The sequence below is a fragment of the Nicotiana sylvestris genome, chromosome 12 (assembly GCF_000393655.2).
Source record: "Nicotiana sylvestris chromosome 12, ASM39365v2, whole genome shotgun sequence".
In the NCBI taxonomy this organism is placed as follows: Eukaryota; Viridiplantae; Streptophyta; class Magnoliopsida; order Solanales; family Solanaceae; genus Nicotiana; species Nicotiana sylvestris.
The window spans coordinates 105,094,150-105,117,025 of record NC_091068.1 but is presented as its reverse complement, the minus strand read 5'-3'; the positions used below and the strand labels follow the sequence as shown (position 1 = coordinate 105,117,025).

Sequence of the window (22,876 nt, the reverse complement as noted above, 5' to 3'; positions counted from 1 at the left end):
GTATGTGTGCTGTTAGGTGAAAAAACATTCCCAGTGTAATAAGTTGTACCTTTAGACTTAGTCTGAGGGTGTAATATATTCTCTAATGTAAGCCAAATAGGAAAACTATCCACTTTAGTTAAAATTCTTTCTCCTTTTGCCAGATTGTCCCATATAAATTGATAAACTCATTTCACAGAACAAAGAATCAGTCCTAGGCCTCAATCTCATGAAGGCCGAGCCCAAATCGAAACAAATCAGTTAGGCCCATATCGAAAAAGGGGGCCTAAGTCTGGCCATCTCGCATGAGCTAGGTTTGGGCCCATAATTTTCGGCTAGTTATCCATAATCGCAGTCACATTTTATTATTCTGTAAAAGCATTTTAAATCCTGTTATAAGTAAACTCGCAATCATGTAATTAATTAGGACTGTCTACCGTTTTCAATTGATAGAGACGAACACGACAAGAAACGTAGTTGCTATAGGATATCCTTTTAAAATAAGAACGAGATGAGCCTCGATGAAAATAAACAAAACACGCAGATGCGGGGCCCTTGTTAAATGTAAATCATTGAAGCATTTAGTTTCCCGGACGGGTTGTTTAGCAAATCTCACAACCTTCCTAAAATGACAACACGTTAGTCTCTTTAGGATACGCTTTAATAAACTTTACCTTCTTAAACTCGGGTGCACATTTATGTGACCCAAATCCAAATCTCGACGGATTCGAAATGCCTCTCTAATCACGGGTACATTGACTGTGACGTGGTTCGAGATGCATGTCCATGACGTTGCAAATTCATTAGAAATAAAGAACGAGGTGAGCCTCGCCAAATAAAAATACAAATTGCGGGGCCCTCAATAAATATTGCTTTAAAAATTGTTTAGGCTTCGGGATGGACCGTTTAGTAAAATTCCACGGTCCTACCCAAAATAAATACGCTAGTCGCTTTAGGCGCGCCTTTAATAATTTAATTTCCTTAAACTCGGGTGCACATTGATGTGACCCAAATCCAAATCTCAACGGAGTCAAAGTGTGTCGACGACCACGGGTACATTGATTGTAACGCGGTTCGAGATACATTTTCACAACGTTGCAATTCTTGATAAAAACAGTAAATGATAAAAGCGGTTAAAAGTTAAATTTTGCACATAAGTTCACACTTGTATAAAATCAGATAATCAAGCCGAATATAACAGTTGAGCGACCGTGCTAGAACCACGGAACTCGGGAATGCCTAACACCTTCTCCCGGGTTAACAGAATTCCTTATCCGGATTTCTGGTACGCAGACTGTAATATAGAGTCATTCTTTTCCTCGATTCGGGATTAAAATTGGTGACTTGGGACACCCTAAATCTCCCAAGTGGCGACTCTGAAATAATTAAACCAATCCCGTTTCGATTGTCCTTTAATTGGAAAAAACTCCCTTGCGCCCTCGCGGATGTTATAAATATATTATATTATGGATGTTCATTTAGTACTCCGTTGTAAATAAGCTTCCTGAAGAAGCTTATCCATATGGGACTCCACCGTAAATATGTTTATCTATTTAAGTACTCTATTGGAAATAAGCTTCTTGAAGAAGCTTATCACTTCGATACCTGGTTATGGATAAACATTACCCCCGGTAGAAGATTATCCATACCGGGTATAATAAGCTTATCCTTTCAGTACCTAGTTATGGATAAATATTATCCCCGGTAGAAGATTATCCATGCCGAGTATAATAAGTTTATCCTTTCAGTACCCAGTTATGGATAAACATTACCTCAGGTAGAAGATTATCCATATCGGGTATAATAAGTTTATCCTTTCAGTACTCCGTTATAGATAAACATTGCTCTCAGTAGAAGATTATCCATATCTGGTATGGTAGCAGCTTACACAACAGCTTCCTTTCTTCTATAAATAGAAGAGGTTTCAGTTCATTATGTACATCAGTTTGAATTCGAATAATATATCAGTTTCTCTCTATACTTGTTTTTACTTTATAGTCTTTATTTTATAACACGTTATCAACACGAGACTCTGCCATCTCGAGCAAATATTTTGAGAGTATCTGAGGTAAGAACTTCCTTTTCCTAAATAATGTCAAATCTTTCTAAACTTGACTTTGTAGCCCTGGATATATCAGGCAAAAGCTACATGTCTTGGGTGCTTGATGCTGAAATTCATCTTGATGCGATGGGTCTGGCAGACACCATCAAAGACAAAAATCAGGCATCAAACCAAGACCTTGCCAAAGCAATGATATTCTTACGTCATCACCTTGATGAGAGCCGGAAAATGGAATATCTTACTACTAAAGATCCAGTCATACTGTGGAATAATTTGAAAGATAGATATGACCACCTGAAGATGGTCGTTCTTCCACAGACACGATATGATTGGACTCATCTAAGGCTACAAGATTTTAAATCTATCAGTGAGTATAATTCTGCTATGTTCAGAATTATTTCCCAATTAAAATTATGTGGTGATAATATTACTGATCATGATATGTTGGAGAAAACTTTCACCACTTTTCATGCCTCGAATATGCTCCTGCAGCAGCAATATCGAGAGATGAGATTTAAAAAGTATTCTGAACTTATCTCACATCTTCTTATAGCAGAGCAACATAATGGGCTATTAATGAAAAATCATGAAAGCCGACCTATTGGTTCTTGTCCATTCCCTGAAGTGAATGAGACGAACTTCCACCAAGCTAAACGTGGAAAAGGTCGTGGCCCCAGTCGTGGTCATGGTCGTGGTCGGGAAAGAAATTCTAATCATGGTAATAATAATGCAACAAAAAACACTCCTCACCACCAGCAGTGGAAAAGGAAGGAACAAAAGCATGAAGCGGTGCAAGCACCAAATGCAGAAAATGCATGCTATAAATGTGGAGAAAAAGGGCACTGGTCACGTACCTGTCGTACGCCAAAGCACCTGGTTGAGCTTTATCAAGCCTACCTAAAGAAGATAGAGAAAAATGCTGAAGCAAATTTTATTTCTGAAGATAATTTAGACTTCATGCATTTGGATGTAACTGATTACCTTGCACTCCCAGAAGGAGAAACAAGTCATGTAATCGGTGGTGAATCTGTAGAAATGTAAATATTTTAATTTTTGTTATTTGTAATAGATAGTATGGTTATGTAATTGTTGTACATAAAGAAAAATTATGATTTGATAATGATGTTTACTATAATATATCTTGTTTATGTCATTTTGAAGAATATGGATAACATTATTAGATCAACTTAAACTCTAGCAGAGTTTGCAAGAAATATACAACCACAAGAAGTGGTTATATTTCGTATATCTCATTGTAATTATATTTTGTTAACTACCAGAAGTGGTATATGCCTATGATCACCAGAAGTGATAATTTAGGCTTTCTATGGTTACAATTGAAGATAAGCTACATAAATATTCTCTATATTAAATGCACGCCTCGATTTGCTCCTGAAGTAGTAAATATTTTAAAAGAAGTTGAGGCATCACAATTTGATGTGATTAATGCGCATTCAGATAATTATGTTCGATTTCCTGAAGGATGAGAACTTTTGATAATATTAATCCATTCCCTGAAGTGAATGTGACAATACTAATAAGTCGGGTAAATATGAACGCGCTCTTGATGTGAATACATTACAATTCACCTCCAGAAGAGTTAATATAATTGAGAGAATATATACTCAATATTTCGTATTTTAAATTTGCTCCTGAAGAAGTAACACAATTGAAATTGCCTCCTGAAGTGGAAAAATATTATGAAGAGGAGTTTTCGTGTGCTTAAACAATTGTTTTACATTGTTTATTTGATTGTGATTTTCTCTCATGACACCAGCAGTGTCTGAGCAATATTTGATAGTACAAAATGTATCAACAACTCCTGAAGAGCTAAATGTTTGCCTAAAGAATACATGACACCAGTAGTGCCAGATAAATATTAGATTGTGGATAATAAATGAAGGCTCTCGAAGAGCTTATATACAAATATGTCATTCATATTATATGATTATGGTCAAAACATATGTTGTAGTAAACCTGAAGTTTACTAATACAAATGGCTATCATATTGAGACTACAAATGATTGGAAGATTGATAATCTTCATGTTTCCACAATCATAGGGGGTAAAATAATATGTATGTGAGAAGTTACCCGCCTTATTCTTTAATTTGTACTATATCATGTATCACAGTAAACCAGAAGTTTACTAAAGCAAAAGTTTATGCCATAGTAAACCAGAAGTTTACTAAGAGATAGCACATGACATGATAAACTTGAAGTTTTCATTTGCCATTTTTAAATGAGCTATTTGAGAATTCAGATAAGCATATACTAAAGAACTAGAAGATTCTTCAGGAATTCTCATGTGTTGCTTGTTCTCATAATGAATTGATTATACCAGCTAAAGTTGGGACTAAGACCCCTGATTCTGAAATATATAAAAGGTGAATATGGGCCCGTTCACCTATCATGTGAACCACTTATAAGTGCATATATGAGATGGTTACATGTGTAATTATTGTCAACCTGCAGTTTGGCATTTGGAATTGTTTTTCTCGATTAAGAGCATAATTTTCAGATTATGAAATCAAGACAGTTCATCTTGATAATGCTGGTTTATATCCAAGCTGGTTTAGCATTGAATACCTCCTATTAATGGCTAAACCATTGCTTATGAGAACAAAGCTTCATGTGTTGGTCTAAGATTTTCTAAATTGCATATAGCAGCACTTGTATGCATCAGATCAACAATATATGATAAGTCCTCCCTTCACAATTGGTTTAGGATCAGAAACCAAATATTTTTACTATCTTTTGTTGCGTGGTATATGATTAATTTCTCTACCATAATACACAAAGATATGTTTCCCAAAGATGATTGGGGATATATGTTAGTTTTTCTAACATTTGGGGGATGGAATAAACAGTTGAAAAATATGCTATATGAATCGAATTATCATGATCCTCACTTAGAAGATAATTCAAGTCGAATGCCAGAAGCATTTGCTGATCCAAAATTAAATATCATATTTCAGCTGCAAATGCTCCTATTAAAATTAAAGTCCCTGAAGGATAGAGTTTACTGTACGCATGAAGCGTGGTAGACCAATCGGTTCCAAAGGTAACAATCCTTGAAAAATAGTAGGAGCTAATGATCAAAATGATCATAATGAGGAGGAAATAAGCTCTAGAAGAGCCCACGACATAACATTTCATGAAACTCCCGAAAAAGTTCAGGTACCTGAAAATAAAGAAAGTGATGAGATCTCCACAAGTTATGTCGCTTCGGAACTGACACAAAATGATCGTCGACGATATATTTAATACAATATAGTGCACAATATTGTAAAAGATTGTGAGGATCGGACTAGCAGTCCAGACACTTGAAGATGTCATACCATTTAGATACAAGTCTTAACCTATATGACTTATTTGGCTAAATCTATATGAAGATCCTTGAAGGATTGAAAATGCCCGAAGCATATAATTCAAAGTCTTGAGAAATGTACTCGATCAAATTATAAAGATCTTTGTACGGTTTAAAGCAATCTGTGCGCGTGTGGTATAATCGCCTCAGTAAATATTTGCTGAAAGAAAGTTACATAAATTATGTTATTTGTCCATGTATTTTTATAAAGAAAATGTCATCAAAATTTGTTACACTTGTTGTTTATGTTGGTGACATAAATCTTATTGGAACTCCGAAAGAGCTCCAAGAGGGTCTTAAAAATACTTTTACATGGACAAAGTGTACCCATTAAGTACACTAATGAATATTCCATCACTTGAAGTGAATAAGGATCCGTTCCAACTTCTAGAAGAGGATGAGGAGCTCCTTGGTCCTGAAATACTCTATCTCGGTGTAGATGATGCACTTATTTATCTTGCTAATGCTAACAAAAGTGGTGCAGATCGTATTGGTAATGCAGATGCAGGTTATTTATCTGATACCCATAAAGCTCGATTTCAAACCGGCAAGCAGGGAGTGCATATGATTGAGATCAGTGATTCATTCGAGAAACATGTGGGTTGGAATGTGATAAAAGACCCACAATATTATACGGAGACAATGTTTCATGCATAGCACTATTAAAGGGAGGATTTATAAAAGGAGATAGAACGAAGAACATTTCACCAGAATTATTCTACATACATGATCTTCATGAAAATTGTGACATTGATGTGCATCAAATTAGTTCAAGTGACAATCCAACAGATTGTCTTTACCAACATCAATTTTTGAGAATATAGTATACAAGATTGGAATGCGGAGACTCAAATATTTGAAATAAGATTTTCTTCAGGGGAGTAAAATGCGCGTTGTACTCTTTTTCCCTTACTAAGGTTTTTCCCACAGGGTTTTCCTTATAAGGTTTTTAATGAGGCAGCCAGCAATGTGTATTACTAAATATGTGTACTCTTTTTCCTTCACTAGAATTTTTTCCCACGTGATTTTTCCTAGTAAGGTTTTAATGAGGCACATTATCTTTTAATGAACATCCAAGGGGGAGTGTTATAAATATATTATATTATGGATATTCATTTAGTACTCCGTTGTAAATAAGCTTACTGAAGAAGCTTATCCATATGGGACTCCACCGTAAATATGTTTATCTATTTAAGTACTCTATTGGAAATAATCTTCCTGAAGAAGCTTATCACTTCGATACCCGGTTATGGATAAACATTACCCCCGGTAGAAGATTATCCATACCGGGTATAATAAGCTTATCCTTTCAGTACCCAGTTATGGATAAGTATTATCCCCGGTAGAAGATTATCCATACCGGGTATAATAAGCTTATCCTTTCAGTACCCAGTTATGGATAAACATTACGCCGGTTAGAAGATTATCCATATCGGGTATAATAAGCTTATCCTTTCAGTACTCCGTTATGGTTAAACATTGCTCTCAGTAGAAGATTATCCATATCTGGTATGGTAGCAGCTTACACAACAACTTCCTTTCTTCTATAAATAGAAGAGATTTCAGTTCATTATGGACATCAGTTTGAATTCGAATAATATATCAGTTTCTCTCTATACTTGTCTTTACTTTATAGTTTTTATTTTATAACAAACGAAATATTTTATACCACAACATTTAAAAATATTCATTCCTCTTATTAATAAGGCAGAGTTTGAGGACCTTAGGGTCAACATGTGTGCTTGAGCTGCTATCTTAAAAGCTAACCTGCTTAGAAGTGGAGGGTAATTTCTGTATTTTATGAATTATGTGCTTTAAATAATCTATACATGATTGTTTCGAGCGTGTACATTTTTCTTTATGGACAAAGCAGCCACACTTTGTTGCATGTATCATGAATACGTGTGAACAACTTGTTGAATTAGTGGGCTCGCTTAATTTGTCGTCTCACACGTCTAGCTATGTTTTTCAAGGCTATTTTGTCAGATAGTAGTCTTTATCATTGTACATTGTGATACATCCATCCGTGCAAATAGTAATCTTTTTGGAGTAAAAATTCTAATGGATGAAAAAACAAATCAATTTTTTTGGGCAAAAGAAAAATTATTTCAGCAGCCTCAAAACCATTGAGAAATTTACTAATAATTAATTGAAATGATTAGTGCAACATCACTATTTCAGCTGCCTTAAACCATTGACAATTTTACTAATAATCACTTGAAATGATTAGTGCAACATCACAACTCTAATGCCATTCTTTTAGCAGTATTTTTAAGGGATCGTCCCTTTAGAAGGATTAGAAGAAATCTTTCAGAATAAAGTTCCTCTAAAAATAGCACGAAGTTTTATTAGAAAGATTAAAAAAATAATTTTCACATAAGTAACAACACTTTTATTTGACTGTATAAGAAAAAAAATCACTGCATAAACTAATGCAGAATTCAATTAGTTTGCGATTTTAATTAGTATTTGTATTATGTACTTTTTCCGTCTTAGTTTTCGTGATGATATTTGACTGGTCAATGGCCATAGAGTTTAAGAAGAAAAGGAAGACTTTTGATACTAATATTCTAAATGAGCCATAAATATTTGTATTAGTTATAAATCATCTTATTAAGTGTACAATGAGTATTTTAAAGTTAAATTATTATTAAATATAAAAAAATTCTTTTTTAAACTAACTAAAAAAAATCACATAGATAGAAGAATATCATTTTAGATGGAATAAAATGTAAACTAAGAATACTCATCTTAGCACTATAGAGTTAAAAAAGCACAAAAGAATTACTACAAAACCTACATTGTTAGAATACAGGTTAGTGTCGAAATCTTATAAAGGAAAAGGGAGATTATTTTCTATACAAAAAGGTACTACTAATATTTATGTAAATAAAATTAGGTAAAATAATCAAATTAATATGTTAATTAAGAATATAGTGTTTTTTTAATGATGTGAGATTGAAAATTTTTCAATCAGGCGAGGCACATGTAAAATGTAAAGAATGCGAGTATTATTTTTTAAATAAGACGAGAAAAATGAATTTGTTTTCTTTTACTATAGGTCTGGGCTTGTGAACAGATCTAGGAGGTTTTGTGCTATACATACATTTCTCTAGTAATAAAAATCTTTATTTATCAAAAAAATAAAAAACTAAGACTAGAAAAAGATTATACTTACTGTGAGGATAAAAAATGAGCTGGATGATATATTTGTGAAAGTACCAAAAGAATTACTTCGTAATAGTATATATGTTACACATAATTGTTCTTTATATTTCACAATTTTTCATTTTTTGATTTCGATATTATATTGCTCACCTTTGCAGCAACAAGTATATTTTGAAAAAAAAAAGTTATTTATTTATTTAAATGTTATATGCAATATAAAAGTTGAATTATTATACTTGAATGTTTATATATTTTATATTATTTAAAGAAAGAGAAAATTTGATAATAAATAACGGACGAAGTCGATTAAATAGCTTTAAAAGAAGCTCAATGGGCGCTCTAGAAACTACAAGACATTACAACAACAACAACAACAACATCCCAGTATAATCCCACCAGTGGGGTCTGGGGAGGATAGTATGTACGCAGACCTTACCCCTACCCCGAGGGGCAGAGAGACTGTTTCCAGGAGACCCTCCACTCAAGAGAGCAACAAGAGACAATATATTAGTACTATCAATAGAGTCATAATAAATAACATAAAATACATAATATAAAATACCAGAATAACAACAATATAAGAAATATAGGAAATACGAAAAGGATGGAGAAAAGGGTGTGAGGTATACTAATATCCAACCTACACAGCCCTGCATCTGTTACCGATCAGTGACATCCTAAGACTAACTCCTAAATGGCTAATGTTACTCCAGTGCGTTGTAGTAATACTCACAGACTTCCCCCTAATCTACAACCTTAATGCTCAACCTCCACAATTCCCTGTCAAGGGCCATGTCCTCAAAAATCCTAAGTCGTGCTAGGTCCTGCCTAATCACCTCCCCCCAATACTTCTTAGGTCTCCCTCTACCTCTCCTCATGCCCACCACAACCAGTTGCTCACACCTCCTCACTGGCGCATCGGTGCTCCTCCTCTGAATGTGTCCGAACCATCTGAGTCTTGCTTCCCGCATCTTGTCCTCCATGGGGGCCACGCCTACCTTATCTCGAATAACTTCATTCCTAATCTTGTCCATCCTTGTATGCCCGCACATCCACCTCAGCATCCTCATCTCTGCTACTTTCATCATCTGGATGTGTGAATTTTTAACCGGCCAACACTCGATCCCATACAACATAGCAGGCCTAACCACTGCTCTATAAAACTTACCTTTTAGTAACGGTGGTACTTTCTTGTCACACAAGACTCCCGTTGCTAACCTCCACTTCATCCACCCTACCCCTATATGATGTGTGACATCCTCGTCGATCTCCCCGGTCCCCTGAATAACTGACCCAATGTACTTGAAACTACCCCTCTTAGGGATGACTTGTGAGTCGAGCCTCACTTCCACTCCTGCTTCCATCGGCTCGGCCCCAAAGTTGCACTCTAGTAATTCCGTCTTCATCCTGCTCAGCCTGAAACCTTTAGACTCAAGGGCATGTCTCCAAACCTCTAGCCTCTCGTTGACGCCACGTCGTGTCTCGTCAATTAGGACTATGTCATCAGCAAATAACATGCACCATGACACCTCCCCTTTAATATGATGCGTTATAGCATCCATCACCAAGGCAAATAGGAAAAGGCTGAACGCAGACCCTTGATGCAACCCCGTAACAACCGGAAAATGACCGGAGTCGCCTCCTACTGTCCTAATTCGAGTCTTAGCTCCATCATACATGTTTTTAATCACCCTAATATAGTCAACTGAGACCCCTTTAATCTCTAGGCATCTCCATAGGACCTCCCTAAGAACCCTGTCGTACGCTTTCTCTAGATCAATAAACACCATGTGGAGATCCTTTTTCTTATCCCTGTATTGTTTTATCATCCTTCTAATAAGGTGGATAGCTTTTGTGGTAGATCGATCTGGCATGAACCCGAACTAGTTATCGAAATGGACACCGTCCTTCGCACTCTCATTTCTACCACTCTCTCCCAGACTTTCATGGTGTGACTCAGTAATTTGATACCCCTATAGTTGTTACAGCTCTGAACATCGCCTTTTTTCTTATACAACAGAACCATTGTACTCCACCTCTGTACAACGAAACTACAAGACATTGGATAGACAAAAAAGGAAAAATGACATTGTATAACCGCTGTAAAAATAACAGTCAAAAATATATATAAAATTTATATATTTTTTGTATATATATATATATACATTTTGTATGTTATATACAAAAAGTATACACTTTTTTGGCCACCAGATGTAATTAGTTTCTGGCGCGGGCTAAAAGTAATAATACCCCGACAAAAATATACTCTGTTTGACAAAACATTACAAAGAGGATGTTAAAAGGATATTTTTGAATTGCCAAAGTTATCACAAGCTCGACTTTCTGATCATACACAATTAAAAAAAGATAAAGTTATTGTCTGAAAACAATCTAACAGAGAGATGCATGTCATAGACACACCCTAAGTTAAAAGATATGCTCAAAAGCTTCTCAATGTATATTACACATGACTTCTGCCCTATGTAAAAATAAAATATTAAGTTCAAGAGATATGCTTTTAATTTTATTGTAAGCTTAATTTAATTATAATTTTTATTTGATAAATAAATTATCTTTACATTAACGACAAGACCCACTGACACAGAATAAAAAAAAATATATGAAATCAGCTAAACATAGAGGACTAAATATGTTCCATCATTTAAGTTGCCTTATACTATTTGATGAATATAGTCAACTTTGTAGCCTTTTGAAAACACTTAAAAAATTTCTAAATTGTATAAATATGGGGTAACCTTTAAGAATGGACACAAACAATTAAACCAAGATATACATTTAAACACGATAGTCATTGGGCCGGGCTTATCCCGGACTCACTAGTCTGTTATATAAAATACATTTGTATTTTAAAGTTCCCTTGTAACTAGTGTTTAGTAAAATGTCGTTATATGAAACTGATAGAAAAAATGATTATTTAACTAAGGTGAAAATAGTGTCGCCGACGAACAATAACTTTATTTATCATTTGGGTCAAAATCCGTGGGAAACTCGCGGCCACGTAGAAGAACCTGCCGGCAAATTAATAGAATACCGCTCATGGGACCCACTACAGGCCACGTAAGCGGGGCTCTAGTAATTTCTACTTATTATTTATTTGGCAATTAGGAAAATAACACAAGCAGAAAGGAAATATCTAACAAAGATTATGAAGGAGAGTTTTAAGAAAAAGTGCTTCATTTTCTTTGAGAAGTTTTATTTTGTGTCTCATACAACTTACACTAATTATACGAGACTCATTTTTGTCTCATAAATATGTGGACTCCAATCTTATATTTCTGGGTTCACAAAAATCTTGGTCAATAAAATTGTGAGACAAAAAAGTTGCCTCATAAAACTAGTGTCAGTTGTATAAGACACAAAACAAAATTTTCCATTTTGTTTGCTTGTTTTGGAAATTTGAATAGAAAATGAAAAGAAAGAAAATCTGTATATCTTTTTTCTTATTCACATTTAATATATGGATAAACTAAACCAAAATTGAGATAAAATCTAGATTTGATATTGGGTTTCATTTCATAAAAATAAAATAAAAAATGGTTTATTAAAGGTGGATTAATATATATAACATTCCAAGTCAATTAGAGAATTAAAGTCTCTTTCAATAGATCTCTTCTGCTACTTCCGTGACACTCACAAAGAAGCGGGGTATTTGTATCTATACTCGTTTTTTGTGTCACATTTTAACTTGTGCCCGCTTTACAAAAAAAATTGCAAGCATATCCGTTTTTTCGCATAACTTCAGGACACGGGGCTGAAGTAGCAAAGACAATCACGCAAAACTTCAGCATTCTAGTAGCCGGGCCTGAAGTTCAGCTCTAGAGCTGAGGTTTTTGTTTTGTAACTGACGAACTTCAGCTCTAGAGCTGAAGTTTTTGTGTTGTAACTGGGAAACTTCAGCTCTAGAGCTGAAGTTTTTGTGTTGTAACTGGGAAACTTCAGCTCTAGAGCTGAAGTTTTTTTCTTTGTAACTGGCGAACTTTTTGTTTTCGTAGCTTATCCATCTTCTTTTAAACTTCTTGTTTTTCTGAGAAAGAGCTGTTAAATGTTAATGGCGATGCTGAGGAACAATTCAAAAAGAGCAGTGAGCAGCAAACAACAAGGTCTTATGGCTGACAACACTACTTCATTTCCAATATCTCCCACCAAAAATCATACAAGCCCACCCATTTCTCCAAGAATTTTCAATGGATTTTTCACCAGAAGCTTATCTGATGTAGTTGAAGCTGGAATTGATAGCCCAAAATCCATTCTTGACGGCAAACAAATGTTCACTTTTGGCAACCCTTTTGGCTATGATAGAAACAACGGAAATCCATTCACTTATATGGACAGAAAGCAGCCAACTTTATTAGTAGATGATAAGTTGAAATCAGAAGGTATTAAACTTGCTCTTCTTTTGAGTGAGGAAATGGTTCTGTTTGGAACAACGCTTAAAGTTCAAAGTCCTGCTTCCCCTACTGATTTTAGTATCAAGACTCGGGATTGTTAGCTCTTAGCTTCTACATTAAAAGAAATAGAAAACGAAGGAGGAGAAAGGGGGCTAAAATTATTTAAAAAGTGGGTACAAGTTAAAAATTTTTAAAAAAATGGGTATAGGTTAAATGGAGGCGATCAAATAGGGCGCCCGTGCAATTTTTACCAAAGGAGCAGCCTAAGGTAAAATAAGCCCAAAAACAAGACCCCCTAAAACCTCTATTTGTTTATGAACAAATATAATATATCTTTTTTCCGTAAAAAAAGAAAGGTTGTCCAAGCAAGCGAAATCAGCATACGCAATTTGTTGGGCGATTAATTCTATTATATCTGATCGATAAGATTTGGTTGTATAATTTAACAACTGATAATTTTAAATTGGATAATGTAGAGTTGAACTTAGCAATAAAACTGTCTTGTGAACAATAATTTAGCCAGGTCACTAGGCCAGCTATTTTTTATGTTCTAAAACTGGATCCTAGTAAGATACTTGAGATCCAAAAATATGAGAAAGTAGTGTCATCCAATCTAGTTCAAAAGATACTGGAAAACTCAAGTATCTGTGGAGATCATTGAATTGATCAAACCTGCTAGTTGTTACAGTACTTGGAAACAATTACTTCTTAAATGTACTTATTTATGCATAGAGGCGAACCCAGGATTTAGACCCTATGGGTTCAACTTTCAAAAATTTTAGCATTAAACCCATCATATTTTTAGTTATGGGTTCATATATACTATTTTTACAATTTTAACGAATTTTTACATATAAAATTTTACTCCGCGTTAAAAGTATGGGTTCAATTGAACCCGCCCGATATATGCTAGATCCGCCCCCGGATATGCACTGTATCTTTACAACTGTATTAATGTGTGATGTTTATTACTAGTACTCTTTTATTTTCCATTTTTGCTAAAGTACATCTGCACATGTTCATATTAGATCTTAGGAGTAGACTGATACAATGGTGGGATTCCCAGGATATTTTGTGTGATGGAATATCTCACGGGATTAGTTATTCCACCTTTTATATGTGATAGCTGATCCCACACTTTTAGTATAAAAGTGATCCCAGAATTAGCTAATACCCCAACCAAATATGAGATAAAATTAGTCCCCAACTTTATCCGGTGATTATTATTCTTATCTCATGTACCAAACGATCCCTTAGTGGTGTAAGGTCTTTTAAAGAAAATCCTGCATGCTTAACCTAAAACGAATAATATCACACTATGGTAAAAATATTTTTAAGGCTTTGGGCTAACTTAGCACCACAAAATTAGCAAGAAATTCTAGTATTAGTTAGCCGGGTTGGCTACTTTTTTGGGCCGACTATTAGAGTATAACCATATTTTAAGTTATCATGGCAAAGTAGGTTAAATTGATATTTTTGCCCCCAAGTAAAACACGGAACACAAGTCTAGCAATGAGTTCGAAGCTTTGACAAGTGGAACCCCAATAAACTATGTTGAAATTCAAAGATTTATTGAATTTTAAAACCCAAGAATGATTCCTAATTTTTGAACCTTTAGTACTAGTGAAAAATTCAAGAACGATTCCTAGTTTTTGAACCTTTACGAATGTAAAATCCAAGAATGATTCCTGATTTTTAAATTCATATTGTAATTCAGCAATTTTAAATATTAACTAGTGAAAATCTAAAAATTCACTAATGATTCTTGGTTTTTGAATCTTTATAAGTGCAAAATTCATGAACAATTCCTGGCTTTTGAATTTATATTATACTTCAGCAATTTTAAACCTTTACTAGTGCAAAATTTAATATTCAGGATAAATTACTTGTTATACCCCATGTTTTCGTATGTAACGTCTTAAGTCAATTGATGTAAGTTTAGAAATGAGATCATCTTTGAAAGTACATAAAGTAAGTTAATCATTTTACCATGGAGGTTACAAATATTTAAGATCATGAATACCAAGTACCAAGAGGGTTGGAAGGCTTAAAAGCTAAATGAATTGAAGAAAATAAGTTTCGTCGAAAGTCGACAAGTTGGGAATGTTATAACATGTACTTTTAGGGTGAGAATAGGGTGCTTAAAATTATAAGGAGATTATGTTATGAGTTATTTAATCGTATGATTGACGTGTGTTATGTTTTGAAATCAAGCGAGTTGTGGAACAAAAGTCGGAAAAGGTCATCACAAGTTACATTCATAAATGTGTTGAAACTTAGGTCAAATGTAGCTGAGCTTTTCTCCCAATGTACTTGGAATTAGGGGATTATGTACCTACTAAATTGAATATCTATGAGTCTAGTTTCTAACGCATTAAACCGTTTGTCGATACGAAATAAGAGTAGAGAGATATTTGCAATTTCGCGAGATTATACAGACTGCATAGGTGACAAGTAGGTGTGTCACTAAAGCTTTTTGAGCAATACATTTCGTATGTTATATGAGATCTTTTTGGGATATATTATATAGCAAATTGAAGGTATTGGGATGTAGTTTCTAACACTCTTAACCGTTCATTCATAAGACATTCCGATAAAAAGATATAAGCATCGGAAGTAGAGCCAATGCTAGAGTGCCAAGCTAGCACCTCTTTGACTTTTCAAAAGTTTTTATATATATATATATATATATATATATATATATATACTTTTTCCTCATTTTTCATAGAACACGACTAGAGAACCCCCAAAATCTTACCTTAAGCTCTCTACAAGGGTTCCAAAGAAGATTAACATCCCCGGGTATGAAATTAATAAGCGATAACACTAGAACGATCCTTACGATATAAGTATCGCTATATCGCCTCTCTTTTTCTTTGTAGTTTGAGTGTTGGAAGGTACTTCATAGTTAAGAAAATGCCTACTTTTTGTATTTAAGCTTTTAAATGTCAGAGAAGGTTGATGAATTTATTTTCTAATAGTTAGAATTTACGAGTCGGTGATCGGAAGCTGTGAGTTCGATTTATTTCACTTTTAGTGGACTGTTTTGTAGTCCACTCATGTTGGCCTCTTGTGTTGATGTTTTATGAAGTTTTGGAGAAGAAAAGGTGTGGAGAAACACCACATAATAATGGAATGGTGAGCTGGTCGTTCGTCGTTATATTTTTTAGGTTGTTTGGCACTACTTTAGTTATCGTTTTATATATGAAGTGATTAAGGTGTGTAGGTTATTTTGTGGTATATTGTGATGAAGATAAGGTTGGAAAATGATGTATACATGTTGTTAGTGCTGTATTCTTGTTGTTGTTGGTATATGGTAGTGGAGGAGGGCTTTGTTACAGGAGAGATACTGCCTTTACGTAAACGAGCGAGTAGTTTAAGTTGCGGACTTAGCCTTTACTCACTATGCACTGATTTTGAATCTCCTTATGCTGTGGTAGATTGAGTTGAGTTTTTTGAAGGATTTCTTGGACGGTATTAAGGACTCGACGGAGTTAAGGTATGTTAAGGCTAAATTTTTTCTTCATTTTAGCATGATCAAGTAACTACATGTGTTTGATAACGAGACATAAAGAGAAGTTCATATTCCTGAATTTATGTATATTTTCCTAGTCTCATAAGTTACAACATTCTCCCTTATCGGGACTTCATATTCAGTTTAGTTTTATCTTCATTCAGCCAAGAGAGTAGAGAGTCTATATATATATATATATATATACACACACACACACTATTATTATATTTTCACCACCATCGAGCTATAATCGAGGGGCAGGCCCCTATTGGGCAACCTCTGATCAGATGGTAAGTTATATAATGAGCCTACTGTGGTCGAGCACCTATGAGCAAGCCCAAAATGGCCGAGATACAGAGCCTAGTATGGCTGAGCGCCTATGAGCGAGCCTACTACGGCAAAGCAGTTACACATACCGAGCCTTATAGGGCCGAACAATTATTTTACTTATTATATTGAGAGAGATGAGTCAGTATCAGCAGGTAAACATATTTTCAAATTATATTTGACTCCCGCAAGTACTTTCAGTTATTATATTATCAGTTCAGTTTCAACTTTCAGTTATTCTGTTGCCTTACATACTCGGTACATATTTCGTACTGATGTCCATTTTGCTGGGGACGCTGCATTTCATACCTGCAGGTCCTGATAGACAACTGGATAGACCTTCCTAGTAGACAAAGTCAAACATTAGCTTGGTTGGTAAGCTCCATTTCCTCGGAGTTACCAGGTCTATACCTTGGAGTCCATTTTATATATACAGGTTTGATGTATAGGTCGAGGCCCTATCCCGATCATGATACAATTCAGTTATCCCTAGAGGCTTGTAGATGAGTCTTGTACATTTTTTATATCAGTATTGTGGCTTTACCAGCCCTATGTAGATGTTTAGTTTGGTATTGCTGGTTGTAGACATTATTTTCAGATGATTTAGAATATGGCCTCATCGGCCTAAGTTGAGGGTTAACCCTCCAGAGTTTAGAGTTACAGAGTAGTACGCTTGGGTCAAGTATGGCACCGGGTGCCTACTACGCCTTTTCAGGTTTGGGGCGTGACATTACTAATTTTCAACAATTACTAGTACAAAATTCAGAAAAATCAGCATCAATTTATGGCCTTTGAATTCACATTATATTTTAGCAATTTTTACCTTTAAATACAAATTCAGGACATATTACTGGTGTTTGAAATTTTACTAGTGTAAAATTCAGGTTAATTCGGGAATGATTCATAGTTTTTGAATTTACGTTATAATTCAACAATTGAGAGCTACTACTTCAAGTCATTCAAACTCCAAGAATAATTCCTGGATTTTAAATTAAAAATATTCAAAGTCTGGTAGTCACTTCTAGAGTTCTTCCGTATTTTAGATAAGGGTATTTTTGTCTAGACTTGTATTTCTGCATTATTGAGTGGCTACTTTGCCATGACAATTTTAAATACGGCTAAACTCTAATAGCTAACCTAAAAAGTGGCTATATAGCAATTTCTCACGAAATTATACACGGTGGATCTCTTTAAGACCATTGTTTATATTATGATCCCACTAAAAAAACATTAGCTTTCCGTCGAACTTCTCTTTCTTCTGCATCTTCTACTTCGTTCTTCTTCCTTCAACAAATAATGAGCATACGGCTAAACTTAAACATAATGAAAGGTTAAAATTAAGTAGGTAAGGTTCCATTGAGCTTATATTGTCTATCTTTAAAAATTTGGATTGGTTTGGTAGGAGAAAATTTTGAAAAATACCATTATTGGGTTTTGTTTGAGCTTGAAAACAAAATAGGTCTATTGATTTTTGAAGGCTTAAGTTGAATCTAGCCATTGGGAAGTATTGAAATTAGCATTACAAGGTTGTATATCAAATTTAGAGTCATTTGATGTTTATTTGGAGAATTTTTGAGTGAAACAAGATGGTGAAGTTTTTTGCACAACAATTAAGGCAACAATTTATGTGCCTAATTATGACGACTTTTGCCATGATTCTTGCATAGCAATTACATCGACCGTCAGATTTTTTTGTTACCAATTGCATAAAAACTATGATTGTCGTAAGAATTTTATGGCCAATTGCCCAAGAGTTATGACACAAAATTTGGTGATGGTCACCATAACCTGTAAAATTATAGCAACGGTCAGAATTTTATGGTCAATTGCACAAAAATTATGGCAACCGTCAAAATTTTGTGACGATCATCAAAACCTGTTGAGAAGAAAAAAACTTGCCCACAATCAAATATGAAAATCTTCGCGATCGCCAGGAGCTCGCCCAGAAAATTTTGATGAGCGTACTTGAAATATCTGGTCGAATGCTATTTATTCATTACTTTTTTTTAATGAGATCAAAATTTAAAAGGTGGCAGCAAATAAACCTATTTGTGCGAATCACCCCAAAATCAGTACTTAATGAAGGTTCTTCACACTCTCTCACTCCGTCTCACAGTTTAGAGACTATTTTGAACTAATATTAGCAATTACAAAAGCTAATAATAACATTAAATAAAAAGTTTAACTTTTGTACACAAATTAAAAATAAAGGCAATTTTATAATAACGGCTGTAACGATCTGACCTGGCGTTTTACTTTCTACATTCTTGTTCCCCTAAATAGGACTCCCCATATGTGTTTTAACTGCTTTATGACTTGGCGGGATGGTTAATTCGAATCGGGTTTTGGATGTCCGGAAGCGTTTCGGCGCTAAATAGTGAAATTTGGCACATTGGAGGTTTCAGAGTTCTTTAAATTTGGTTTGAAGTAGGATTTGGTGTTATCGAGGTTCGTTTGGGATTTCGTGCCTGGAAATATTTCCGTATATTGATTTAATACTTGCACACAAAAAAATATTGGTGTCATTCCAAGTAGTCTAAGTATGATTCGGCGCGTTCGAAGCTAATTGGAAACTTGAAGTTCATAATTTGAGTCAATTTAGTTTTGATGTGCGATTCTTAGTTTCGTTGTTATTTTACGCGTTTTGAGAGTTTGAACTGATCCGTATTATATTTTTAGACTTGTTGATGCATTTGGACGGGGTCCCGAGTGGCTCGGGTGTGTTTCGGACCACCCAGAGCGAAGTTGGAAAAACCAAAATTTTCAATTCTGGTTTCCTTCTTCGCGAACGCGGAAGGACCCTCGCGACGAAGGAATTGGGTTGGGAGAATTTTTGTGCTTCGCGTTTGCGTGATGGGGACCGCATTCACGAAGGGTAAGGCGAGCTGGTCGGAGGTGGCATTGTTGGTCGTCGCATTTGCGTAGGGCAGGGCGGGTAAGCCCTCGCATTCGGGAAGCTTTGGTCGCATTCGCGATGGCTAAATTTTCTGTGCCTGGACCATTTGCCTTCGCGAACGTGAGGCCCTTTCCGCGTTCGCGAAGAAGGGGCAGCTGCGCAGAACATTTTTTAAAAACACGACTTAGGATATTTTGAGTTCATTTATTACACTCTTGGGCAATTTTCAAGATTTAAAGAGGGAATTTCAACCTAGCTATTGCCGGTAAGTAATTCCTACCCAATGTAAGTTTAGTATATTGATTATGGGTAGATTTTAACATGTAAAATTGTGAAAATTATGGGTTTAGCTGAAAAACTTAGGTTTTGATAAAAATGAGATTTAACTACAAAAATAATTATGGAATGGGGTGAAAATTATATATTTGCGTTCGTGAGGTTATGGGTAATATTTATCTTCGAAAATTTTCGAAATTCGGGCAAGTGGGCTCGAGGATAAATTTTAGGAATCTTTCAATTGGGGTTGTTATCATTCTAATAGTTAGAATATGAACTTTTGAACATGTATTGATTAATTTATACAATATTTAACTAGTTTCGGATTGTTCGGCATCGAGTTGAGGCTTTAGAGTGAATTTGAGGCCGGAAAGTAACCTTTGAGACGAGGTAAGTATTTTATCTAACCTTGTAAGAGGGAATTTACCCCAGAGGTGATTTAAATTAATATTTGCTTCTAATTGTGAGGGCTACGTACATACGAGGTGATGACAACCCGTACAGCTACTATTTATGCTTATGTCCGGGTAGTTTAAGATCCAAATCATGAATTACTTGTAATGTTAGCACCACACTTGTTAATTAAAGTGCCTAATTTATATTAGAACTTATTAGAGGAATTGTAAAAGACCTAATTTCACTTGCTTGAATTTTAAGCGGATTACTTGACCGTTAATGCAAGTTGTATTACATTGTGTATTAGCCTTGTAATAACGGTTAAGTCAAATGCTTATAAAGTAACCTCTCTTCTAGTGCAGCGGGCCAAACGCCTCGAAAGTAGATAGATGCATCTATGGTTCGTGCCGCACGACCCTTGGCAGTGTACACATTATTCTGGATCGGGCCGTATATCCTCGACATAATCGTGCATGATAATACTTGGATTTTAATTATTTATTTAATATCATTTCCTGGTTTGAGAGGTTAAAATAAAATCAGACAGAAAGCTATTGAGATTTAGCATGTGTAGAGGAATTATCTATTTCCTGGTTGTTATTGAATTGTTGTAGTTGTATACATGACCCATGCTTATTTGGAGCTTCTTTATTTTTATTGTTGGCACATATAAGTGTTGATGTTGACCCTTCATCACTACTTCTTCGAAGTTAGACTTGATACTTACTGGGTAAATGTTGTTTATGTACTCACGCCACACTTTTGCAATGACCGTGCAGGACCCGAGGCAGGTGCATCTGGCGATCATATCCATGCGCATCCCCGTTACCCGGAGGCCTAGTGATGAGGTGCTTCCTGAGCCGTTCCGCAGCACCTAGAGTATCTCATTTGCATTCATTTCCGTCTATTTTCATTTCGGACAGTAGCTAGAGTTTTGTATAATCTATTAGTGCTCATACACTTGTAACATCAGGTTTTGGCACACACTAGCAGACTTGGGGTTTTAGATTATTACTATGGTTATGATTGCACTCAGCTGCTTTCGTTTTACTTATTTAAACCTATTGTTTCTTAAATATCTTATAAGAAAAATTTAATTAATTAGAAATTTATTAGAAAGAGAAAACATGTGGTTAGTTCACTGTTGGCTTGCCTATCGACGGCGCTGGGCGCCATCATGGCCTATTAGAGAATTGGGTCGTGACAATATGGTATCAGAGCCCTAGGTTCACGTAGATCTCATAAGTTATGAGCAGGCCTAATAGAGTCTTGCGGATCGGTGCAGAGATGTCTGTACTTATTTTTGAGAGGCTACAAGGTATTAGGAAGCTACTCTTTCTTCATCTCTTATCGTGTAGTTGATGTAGTACTAAGTATCTTTCTCTTATTCTCTCACAGATGATGAGAACGCGCGTAGCAGATGTTCTAGACCATGGAGGAGCTGCTCCCCCTGTTGCCAGAGGCTGAGGCAGAGGCAGGGGGAAGGCTCCAACCCGTGGTAGAGGATGAGGACGTCCCAGAGTTACTCCAGCTATGTCACCAGCGGATCCAGTAGTGGATCATATTATTGAGGAGCAGGACGAGGTGCCTGCAGCAGAGCCAGCCCTAGCGGATTTCATATCCGCGCCAGGTTTCCAGGAGGTTTATGGATTCTATGACTCAGGCTGGTTTATTTCAAGCGGACCCAGCCACATCTCAAGCAGGAAGGGGAGCACAGACCCCTACCGCTCAGGCCCCAGGATATGCAGCTGCCTATATCAGACCCCAGGCGCACTACCCGTGGGCGGAGCTCAGCCAGTTGCAGTAGCTATACTTGAGCCTAGACTAGCTGCGATCGGTGACCACAGAAGCTATTGGACATATGGACCAAGCTTCATCCTCCTATATTTGGATGTGAGCGACATGAGGATCCCCAGGGCTTTATTGATTGGAGTAGGGACAGACTACACAACATGAGGATATTGGAGTCCCACGAGATGGATTTTACTACTTTCCAGCTGGAGGGCAAGGACCTTAGGTGGTGGCAGTCATATCTCATTGGCAGACCAGCAGATTCTCCTCCTATGACTTGGGACTGGTTCACCCGTATCTTTCTGGATAGGTATATTCCACCCTCTTAGAGGGAAGAGTTGCAGTTGCAATTCGAGCAGCTCCAACAGGTTTAGATATCGGTGGTCGACTATGAGACGAGATTTTCTGAGTTGTCTCGCCATGCACTTATGATACTTCCTACCAACACAGAGAGCGCGGGGAGTTTTGTTGTTAGTTTGCACACTACATTCAGCCACTATGGCCCGATAGGTTGAGATGGGGACTTCGTATGAGCTAGTTGTAGAGATAGCTCGGAGGATTGAGGGTGTTCGTCAGCGGAGCCAAGATATTCTGGAGAGTTCAAAGGTGGCCCAGTTGGGGGCAGATGTCAGTTTGTGAGGGGTTACACAGAGAGCGCGGGGAGTTTTGTTGTTAGTTTGCACACTACA

The 22,876-nt window shown here is 35.9% G+C and overlaps 1 protein-coding gene across 1 annotated transcript; it reads left to right on the top strand.

The window, feature by feature from the left end:
- The first annotated feature begins 12,647 nt into the window (after window positions 1–12,647).
- Window positions 12,648–13,088, top strand: LOC104239559 (protein MARD1-like). Its single transcript, XM_009794216.2, has one exon. It carries the CDS (start codon window positions 12,648–12,650, stop codon window positions 13,086–13,088), a length of 441 nt encoding a protein of 146 aa, XP_009792518.2.
- The last annotated feature ends 9,788 nt before the right edge of the window (window positions 13,089–22,876 follow it).

What these genes read in the sequence shown, in the direction of transcription:
- LOC104239559 (XM_009794216.2), top strand. Translation starts at nt 12,648, where the DNA reads ATGGCGATGCTGAGGAACAATTCAAAAAGAGCAGTGAGCAGCAAACAA.